The sequence below is a fragment of the Hydra viridissima genome, unplaced genomic scaffold (assembly GCF_058129835.1).
Source record: "Hydra viridissima isolate aposymbiotic clone 2 unplaced genomic scaffold, HvirCarnegie_v1 scaffold_5, whole genome shotgun sequence".
In the NCBI taxonomy this organism is placed as follows: Eukaryota; Metazoa; Cnidaria; class Hydrozoa; order Anthoathecata; family Hydridae; genus Hydra; species Hydra viridissima.
The window spans coordinates 2,458,111-2,467,827 of record NW_028324304.1 but is presented as its reverse complement, the minus strand read 5'-3'; the positions used below and the strand labels follow the sequence as shown (position 1 = coordinate 2,467,827).

The following is a 9,717-nucleotide window of genomic DNA, read 5'->3' as shown; positions in this document are numbered from 1 at the left end:
TTTGCAGTTGTTATTTCTGTTCAGTTTAAAACTATTTGTTTAAATAATAATTGTAATGATAATTTCAGCGATCTCAAAGTACATAAATTAGCGTATAAATAGTAACTTTAATTTAAAATTCTTTTAAAAAATTATTTCCTTCTAATGGTGACTAATAGTTTGTTTTGCATTTACATTTTTATGCTTTTTTTATTTACAGCCAGTCATTAATTTATAAATGTAATGGTTCTTCACAACCATATCGGGCTTGTTATTGTTGTAGCAATATTCTCTGTTGTAGTGTATGACATATTTTACAAAGTAGAAGAAAACCGGTAAGTAAAATTTGTTACTTAATTTGCTAAACTGAAATCAAATCCGTTTGTCAAGAAATATCCAGTGCATTCAAGAAGTTGGAACCTCTTTAAAAAAAAACAAGTTGATTATTCTTAAAATGCTAGATTCTTTAAGGCCAACCCATTACTTCTTAATTCAAACAGCGAAAGAAAAGTAACCGCACCACAAGTAAGCACATTTGCCGCTTGTCTGCTGTATTTTACTGTAGTGCTGTATTGTTTGTTCCAGTTTTGATGAATTAAAGGAAAAATTATTTCTCTTTCTATTTTGTGACATTTAAAAAGTATTGCAGGTGTTTACAGCTGAAGTAAGCTGAAAGGTGACACTGCAACTATGGCTCTTCTAACATCATCATTGCACTAATAATAACTTCGTAGAACACTTCTTTATCTTTATCTCAACTTTTTTTTTATTACGCGGCACATAATCTAGTATGATTTTCTTTCTGTAACCTTTAGTAATAATTCTACATTTACAATTTGCACATTTACATTTACACATTACACTTCACTTTATCTGCACATCTTTAGCTATCTATCTTAATTCGTTTATCTTTGTAATTGATAAATGTTGACTGCAACAGACATTGTGAAACTTGTAGATGCGGAATGACCTGGATGTACGAACGTCCTGAATTCATGAAGTTGACAATGCCAGCTGCTGTGCAGCATGAATTTTCCAAATATTCTCTGTTTATATATGGTGAAGGGCGATATGCAGCATATTTAAAAAACATGCAAGGGAATTACAAATTAGATGGCATCCCGGTTTTGTTTGTGCATGGAAATGCAGGAAGCTATAAGCAGGTTAACCTTTAATAGATTAGTTTACTATAAAAATTCATAAATATTAATAAATTCCATTCACTGGTATTAGGAAGATCTTTCAAGATTAAGTAGGAAAAATTTAAAGAGTTACAGATTATTATGTTTCTTACTTTGTTGTTGAAATAATTTTAAACAATTTTAAGGATTTACTGCTTTTACTTATATTCTTTCCTTTAAAAATTTTAGGTTCGTTCCCTTGGTTCTGTATCTCTTCGTAAATCTGAAAGTGCTGCGCATCATTTTAATTATTTTACAGTAGACTATAAAGAAGAACTATCCGCTCTGTATGGTCCATTTCTTTACCGGCAAACAAAGTTTCTTCAGCATGCGATATCACAAATCTTCAATTGCTACTCCCATTTACCCGTTTCTCTGAAGCCCACTTCAATCATTGCTGTGGGCCATTCAATGGGAGGCATAGTTATACGTGGTTTGTTTGCGTTGACTTCTTTCGATGCTTCGTTAATTAACACCATTGTCAATTTAGCAACGCCACAACAAGAACCTCCTCTTATTCTTGATAAAAATATTTATGAATTTTATGAAAAAGTGAACGATTATTGGAAAAGAGAAAGCAATCGAAGCTTGTCTAACACAACGTTCCTATCGATGGGTGGTGGGTTTCGGGATTATTTAGTTCGAAGCGATTTGTGTTACTTAAAAACTTCAAATAAAGAGCAGAGGAGCATTTTAACGACCAGTATTCCTTATATTTGGCGTTCAACAGATCACCAATGCATAGTATGGTGTAATGAATTGGTGCGCGCACTTACACGCTGCTTTTTTCACATGATCATAAAGAAAACAAAGCAAATATCAACAAACCATCGACGTCGATTAAAAGTTGTTGATTCAATTTTCTCTATTACGAGCTTTGAGCACGACTCTCCTGAAAACAGTTGTGTTTCCGTAGAAGCGAAGAACTCAATCGATGTGTTCCGCACAAGTAAAAGTTGCTTCCGTATTTTCTCGTCAGTTGGTCGGGCGATAAACTTATGGTCAGTAGCTTCAATGAGAAATTGGGTTGTATTGTGTAACGATTCTTCAGCTTGTGCTCTTCCATATTATTACGCGGTTCCTACCAATAAACAGCCTTTTTTCTACCTTTCCGTAATGTCAAGTATTACTATTTTGAGTTCAAGCGACGAAGAAATTTGGATCCAAGCTCAACATGAAAATAATATACTATCATTTAATGTCCCGTTTTTAATGAGCGAAGAGAGAGAGATTTATTTGGAGCGTGAATTTCTTGTTGAAATAAACTTAATAGGCTTCATTGAAACTTGGCAAGCTTTTAGGGTTGAATTGCTTGTCAACAACAATCATTCTTCTCAAGCTTCTGTCGGTCTTTTTTCTCCGTTTACTCCGGACGTCGAATATTTTCTTTTGAACGGTAGCACATCAGCTTCGCTTAAGCTTTTCAAACCAAAACCTTATAATCAGAAAGATGATAAGCATGTTCGCTTATTAGTTTGGAGCAAGAACATGTCGATGATTAAAATGCAGATTCAACCTGACTTTGTTGCAACGTTAGGTCAAATTTTTCGATTCAAATACGCGAATATTCTACATGTTGCTCTCTTGGTAAGTATTTTGAAATCCTTTGCTGAACTTTGCTTATTAAGGAGTTTCAGCATGCGTCATTCCGCTTCTATTGTGGTTTTGCTTACTGTTATCACTTTAACAAAGCGAATGTTTCTTGAAGATATTGACATGGATGGTTTAGCTAGAATAACTTGGATCGAAACATTTTCGATTGGGTTATCTTTTTTGATTTCAGAAGTTTGGTACTGTATTGTAAAAAAAGTTTTAAATGTTCTTCGCCTTTTTTACATACCATTGGTGGCTTTATTTCACGTAAAACTAATATCAAAAAAGTTTACAAAGCTGGGATTGCTCTTGACTGTAACAGCTTTGAGTATTTTGACCGCCTACCAAAAATTGTTCTTTGGGTTTCCTTATTTATTTTATATGCTTATTCACATTTTTAAAATATATGTCATAGAGGATTGTGACATTCAGAGGTTACAAGCAAGTATTTTTGCCGGGATCCTCCCTACAATTCTTGTTTTTTTGACAGTCCCTACAATAGTTTTTTTTAAAGACTGGGTTGAGAATACTTACTCGTTAGAAGCTGTGTCAGCGAACATTTATTATCTGCAAGTTGCTTACGCTCTTTATTTGCTCGTTGATCTTCGGCTTTCCAAAATGAGAGAGAGTCCAAGTTATGTATTCTTTGCGATCGTAGTTAGTTTGGGTGTACTCTCAGAAACATTGCATCCGTATAACCAAACGTACATAGCGACCATTTATTTAACTTGCTTATTTTGCGCTTATTTTCCTACTTTAATTAGCTAATTAAGTAATTAAAACCGGGATAGTCATGTAATTATAACTGAGATAATTAAGTAATAATAATCGAGGTAATTAAGAAATAATTACCGAGATAATTAAGTAATTATAACCGGGATAGTTATTTGTTTAAGTACCCAACCTGTACTTTAAAAAAGATAATTATTACACTTATGTTGACTTAAGTTAATTTTTTTTTACGTTGATTTTCGCAATTTATTCTTTTTTGTTGTTTTTTTTTAAAATGTATTTTACGAATTTTTAAAAGTTTTATAAATGTTGATACTTTTTTTTTTAACTGGAGTTTTTTTTTTTTAATGAATTTTTTTTTAAATGAATTTTTTTTTTTTTTTTGTTAATGAAGTTAATGTAGAGGAGTTTGTAATTTAACTTGTGAGTTGTAGTTTCAAATCGTTGTTTGAACTTGAAGACTTGTTTCTTATATTTATTGCATAACGTCTATTGCTTTTGATGTTAAATGACCTTTTTAAAACTAATTTAATACCAGCGTACACTGTTATGTTCGTGTTAGGTTGGCGTGCAGAAGTTAAATTTGTGTTAGGTTGGCGTTCAGAACTTAAATTTTTATTTAAGTGTTTTTTTTTGTTTTTGTTTTTGTTTTTTTTTATTTTTAAGTTTGATTTTTGTTGATGTTTTTAAAATCTCCCCTTTTTTCAATTTGATGTCGTCTCAAAGTTTATTGTCAAAATTTAAAAAATTGAATTTGTTAAATTTTACAAAATAAAATTAAATGTCAAAATATATTAATTTGATGTCAGTTTATGTTAAAAAAGTAGTTTTTTGTTAATGCTGGTGTATTCCATAAATCTGCACGTGTAAAGAGCATGTCATGAACATAAAGTTGAAGGTGAAAATTTATGCTACTTACTTTGATGGTGACCGCTATATCATAAAACAATGGAAAGTTCGTCCTTCCCAAAGTGACTCTAGTGAAATATACGAAATATTGATTCGATTTCGTGCCGTCGATCGATCTATTTTGATCTTCGAAAACATTCTTTTAAACAATCGCAGATTTTTTAACAAGCTAGCGTCTTGGTTGCCATCATGTTGTGAAGGTTAATGATTTAGCTGAACTATTTCACCATTTTAATAAGAAAATGATTTTGGTTTTATAATTTTTTTTTTTCTTAGATAGTAATTGTTTTTTGGTCACTAAGACAACATCGCCGTCTCCAAAAATCAACTTGTGGTTGGAGGCCCGCGATACATATCTATTGCCGTTCTGTTGCGTCATTATCTCGTAGGTTTTCGTTTTTTAATTAAATTTATAGTTTTCTTTTTTCTTCTTCTTTTAAGTTGACTCAAATTTGACCCAAAAATCAGATTATATTAATAGAAAAAATATTTGCAATAACGAAATAAAACTTTTCGTCCCTTCTCTGGATCCGCCCCATTTTACGGAGAATGGCTTTTGCACGAAAAATGTTTCTTATTGTACAACGTAGTAGAATAAATATTTCAGTAAAGAGATTTGAGATCTGGTGAATCCATTTTATGCGTTGAATGGTTTTTACTTTCATCTGAATTGAAGTTATGTATATCCACTTTTTTTTATATCTTTTTACACTTTTTAATCTTACTATTTTTACTATTTAATCTTACATATATTTTCAGATGGGGTTTGTTTCATCCTCTAATAGTTGCGAGAATTCAGTTGGAGTACATTAGCGCGTGTCTATCAACTTTGGGAGGCGCGCATTCCTCGCTCGGTGATTTTTCAGTAAAACATGCAAGTAGATCCTTTTTTTTTTTAAATATTTTTTTTTCATTCATTTTTTATGGAATTAAAAGATGAAAAAAAATTAGGGAAATTTTTTTTTCAATTCGTTAAAATCTATTTGATTTTAATTCTAAATCTTTTCTTAAAATCATGTTTTACTATTACAAACGTTTACACACAGTTTGAGACAAAATTACTCATACCCTTTTATAAAGTATGTATTAGCAGTAAAACAATCAAATTGATTTAAATAATCTTAATGCTAAAAAAAAAATTATTTTAACTATTAATAATATAAACTATAATATTCACAAAATTAAATCTTGTTTTTAAGAAAAATAAAATTTTTTTAAAAATCACGATGTTAGGAAGCATCGAAAGTACCTTTCAAACCTTTATTATATCCGAGTTTTTTGTTTTATAGTTAATATATTTAGTATGAAGTCCTTGGGCATCGATTGCTGTATGCAACCGATGAAGAATTCCATCAATAAGGTTTTCTAAATAGGAATGTTATGCCAAGTTGGCCTCCAAATCTAAAAAGAAACTTTGTTTGTTGGCACTGTGCTCATCCCTATTAAACTTTGTTATCCAAACTACACCACAAATTTTCATCTATTGATATCTGGGCTTTGAACAGGCCAATCCAAGAATTCTATTTCATTTTCTTCGAAATATACTTTGGCAATCTTTCTGGTATGTTTCGGATCATTGTCTTGTTGGAAGGCAAATTGATCTAGTAATCTTTACATATTGACCGAGGGGATAAGGTTCTTTCGTATTTTTTTTTCAATTTGAACTAATTTACTAACTCCATTAAAACTGAAACATCCCAAAGAAGTACATTACTACCACCGTGTTTGATGGTTGCTTTTATAGTTTTGTGTTCAGGAGTTTTTCCTTTCTTTTCCATACGTTTGGTCTTTTTTTTAGAATTCTTTATTTCGAATTTACTTTCATCAGACCATAAAACTGATTTCCAATAAACTTGTGGCTTTGAAAAGGACTTTTTTGCAAAAGCGTTTTTACTTTAATTTTTCTTGAAATGAAAGGTATTTATGTGACACGAGACCCATAAAAATCTTCGGAGCGAAGTCTACATTATTTTGTTCAGAAACGTTCATGCTTAGTTTTTTATTTTGCTCACTTTTAGTGTTTTATTTTGCATACTTTCAGTTTTTTTTAAATAGTTTTGTATTATTGATTGTACCGTTGCCTTGCTTTTAATATACTTTTGCAGCGATTTTTTCTTTAACCGAAGCCTCTTTCATGATCTTCATCAATCCTTTGCCGTACCTCAATAGTAATTCCGTAGGTCTTAAACATTTTGGAAAACTCTTATCTTCGAGATAAAACGAAAGAAGTGGTGCATACAAAAAAATCAAATGACTTAACAGCAAAAGCAATCAAAAAGTAAACTTACAGCACTAAATAAATAAGTACGAATTCTTATGTCGTATATAAAATTGCACTTTTAATGTTACATACTAAATATAATCAAACTTAATAACTTAACATCATTATTATCAACACTTATTCTATATTATCATGTTTACACATACTTATTTTTTTTATAGAATAAATACTTTAGAAAATAAAATTTTATACGAGGAGTATGAATAGTTTTGTCGCATACTTTATTTCTCCTGCTTGTCCAGTGATTTGATGTACTTAAAATAAATCAAGCATACAAAGAGCATAGGCCTTTATTTTTGTTTACAGTCGTTAAAAGCTGCCTTGGTGTCACGTCAGCAATACGTGGTCGCGAAGAAAATGAATGATCCCATTTTGGTTCAAAGATGTCGTCTATTTTACGCACATAGCTTGCTGCAACGTGGGAAGTTAAAGTATGCAGCGAAAATAATAAGGTGCGATTCATTCCTTAAATTTTTAAAAAAGCATCTCTACTTTTACAGTTTCTCGTGACCTTTTTTTTTTTTTGGCTCGATAGATCAGTATATAACGAAGCAAAAGCGTGTTTGTCTGATGCAGATCTTGTAAGTATGTAAGGGTTTTTAAAAAACAAGGGCTTTTTATTTTTGATAATTTTCTTCATTTTCAGATATTTTCAATTTTTTTTTTTTTTTTTTTTTTTTTTCTTTTTCTTTTTTTAAGGTTTTAACGTGCTGTCGAGCAGCTTGGAGCAAATACAAATATTTAAGGAATATTAATATGACGTCATCGTTTAAATAACTCTAAAATACTCTTTAAGTTTCCTCTAAGATGTTGCGAGAATCTCCACTTTTGAAATGTTCTGTTGAAATCAGGATCAAGGATAGTTGTAAGATCATTCAGATCCATATGTAAAATACAACTACAATTCTTTTTGTTTTGCATTAACTCTTGATGTCGCGCTAGAAAAATAATTCACTACCAAAAAATTATCGTATACAAAAATGAGTATTTAGCATCGGTCTGCTCTCGAGAAGTTGAGCTTTAGGGACTGCTAATCTATTTCCCCCTCAACCGTGCTACTTAAGTATAGGAGGTTTTTTTAAATTGTTTATACCTTTCATAAATACAAACAAAAAATGTTGTGTAAAATTGTTTCACGACTTGAAAGTGAAAGTAAGAGACAGTTTATCATTAAAATGAATTAAATTCTAAAAACTTCCAAACGCCAATGCAGAATGCATTTATAAAACTTGGTATAAATATATTTAAAAACATGGCAAGTTTCAGCTTCCTCTTTAACTTTTCCGAACAAATATACTGTCCGGATAGGGGTTTTCGGATGATCCGAATAATATATTATCCGGAGAAGGGTTTCCGGAATACCCGAAAAACATCCGGTAGAGATTTCTGGATGACTCGAGAAAGTTCCATATCGTTAGCATTTCTAATCTGAATTGATTTATATATATACAGCTGCGGACAAAACTACTTGAACGATTGCGAATAGTTTTTTTTAATGAAATTTTCAATGTCTTAAAATAAGTTTATAGTTTAATACTATATATGGTTGGATAGAGCGTTTTTTGCTCTATAAGACTGTGTAAAGTGTATTCTCTAAAAATTTTTTTTTAAATTAAACATCTAAATGTTCAAAAAGCATCAAATATTTTGCGCGACAAAACCACGTGAACGATTATACAAACGTAAAAGAATAATTTTACTAACATCAACAAATAATAGATTCTAAAAAAAAACAAACATTAATATTTAGTTGCATAGCCTTTAGAATCGATAACGGCCTTGCACCGTCTTGGCATAGATTCTACAAGAGTTTCTAGTAACTGTTTTGGTAATGCCTCCCATTCATACTGTACGGCTCGAAAAAGTTCATCCGGTTTTTGAAATTTGCGACCTCCCAAGCGTCGCTCAACTTCAATCCATAAATTCTCGATTGGATTTAAGTCGGGAGATTGGGCAGGCCACTTCAAAACCGTTATGCTATTATTTATGAGCCAATTTTTTACAGTCAAAGCTGTATGTTTAGGGTCATTATCATGTTGATAAACCCAATTGTGAGGCATTTTTTCTAAAGCGTGTGGCAACATTTGATTAGATAATATTTCCCTGTACTGTAGTTGGTCCATTATACCGTTTACACGGTACAACGGACCAATTCCAGCCCAGGAGAAACACCCCCAAACCATTATATTGCCACCCCCAAATTTTACAGTTCCTATTGTATACTCTTTTGCAAATCTTTTACCTACTGGACGCCTAACATAACCTCGACCGTCGCTGCAAACCATGTTAAATTTACTTTCATCCGACCACAAAACTGTTTTCCAATTTTCAACCGTCCAGTTTAAGTGATCTTTAGCGAACTGTAGGCGATCTTTGACGTGCCTGGGCTTAAGGAATGGTTTCTTTGCAGGTCTGCGCCCATAAAGACCTCCTTCGTTTAAACGCCTTTGAATCGTTCGTGTGCTTACGTTTTCCATGCCTGTTTGCAGACGAATTTCAGGGGCTGTCAAATGTGGATTCTCAAGAGATTTTCGTACAATTTTTCGATCAGTACTAAAAAATAAAATGTTAAACATTAAAATTAACATTAACATTAATATTATTAAGATTAAATATTTAAAAAAATAATAAAATTAAAGGAATATTACCGCTTATCCGTAATACGTGGACGACCACCTTTCTTAACGATCTTTTTGCTCTTTTCTCGGTGTATAATTTTATGTATTCCACCTTTTGACATCTTCACATGAGCTGCAATTTGCCCAATGGACCATTTTTCTTCTTTGCGCAAACGCAAAACCAAGCTTTCAATTTTTGAATCAATTTGACGAACCATTATAGTTTAATTTTTTTAATTTTTTGATGTTAAACAGAATAATCTTGAGAAATTTAAATGATTGTAAGTTCTTAGAATACCAAAACCACATAAACGATTCTTAAAAGCACTGATTTCGATGTGAATATAATATAATTTGTATCAAAAATGACGCTTTTATAAATCGTTCACGTGGTTTTGTCGCGCAAAATATTTGATGCTTTTTG

General features: G+C 31.5%; 2 protein-coding genes across 3 annotated transcripts; both read left to right on the top strand.

The window, feature by feature from the left end:
• Positions 1-53: 53 nt before the first annotated feature.
• LOC149887956 (GPI inositol-deacylase-like) lies at positions 54-3,966 on the top strand. The gene is made up of 3 exons (XM_090086683.1): positions 54-314; positions 938-1,142; positions 1,350-3,966. The coding sequence occupies exons 1-3, from the start codon at positions 223-225 to the stop codon at positions 3,519-3,521; spliced, it is 2,469 nt and encodes an 822-aa protein (XP_089942809.1). The 5' UTR covers positions 54-222; the 3' UTR covers positions 3,522-3,966.
• Positions 3,967-4,213: 247 nt separating this feature from the next.
• LOC145189064 (uncharacterized) lies at positions 4,214-7,581 on the top strand. Of its 2 annotated transcripts, none has more exons than XM_090086691.1 (6): positions 4,214-4,594; positions 4,671-4,779; positions 5,154-5,272; positions 6,962-7,127; positions 7,211-7,256; positions 7,375-7,581. In XM_090086691.1, exons 1-6 carry the CDS (start codon positions 4,366-4,368, stop codon positions 7,450-7,452), a joined length of 747 nt encoding a protein of 248 aa, XP_089942817.1. In that variant the 5' UTR covers positions 4,214-4,365; the 3' UTR covers positions 7,453-7,581. The 2 variants fall into 2 exon arrangements, with proteins under 2 accessions (XP_089942817.1, XP_079921755.2); XM_080065629.2 differs by having other exon boundaries at positions 4,223-4,594; positions 5,154-5,268; positions 6,982-7,127.
• The last annotated feature ends 2,136 nt before the right edge of the window (positions 7,582-9,717 follow it).

What these genes read in the sequence shown, in the direction of transcription:
- LOC145189064 (XM_090086691.1), top strand. Translation starts at nt 4,366, where the DNA reads ATGAACATAAAGTTGAAGGTGAAAATTTATGCTACTTACTTTGATGGT. An exon ending in GTTGCCATCATGTTGTGAAG is followed by an intron (nt 4,595 to 4,670) that starts GTTAATGATTTA and finishes TTTTTTTCTTAG; the next exon opens with ATAGTAATTGTTTTTTGGTC. An exon ending in TATGCAGCGAAAATAATAAG is followed by an intron (nt 7,128 to 7,210) that starts GTGCGATTCATT and finishes TTGGCTCGATAG; the next exon opens with ATCAGTATATAACGAAGCAA.
- LOC149887956 (XM_090086683.1), top strand. Translation starts at nt 223, where the DNA reads ATGGTTCTTCACAACCATATCGGGCTTGTTATTGTTGTAGCAATATTC. An exon ending in TACAAAGTAGAAGAAAACCG is followed by an intron (nt 315 to 937) that starts GTAAGTAAAATT and finishes TGAAACTTGTAG; the next exon opens with ATGCGGAATGACCTGGATGT. An exon ending in ATGCAGGAAGCTATAAGCAG is followed by an intron (nt 1,143 to 1,349) that starts GTTAACCTTTAA and finishes TAAAAATTTTAG; the next exon opens with GTTCGTTCCCTTGGTTCTGT.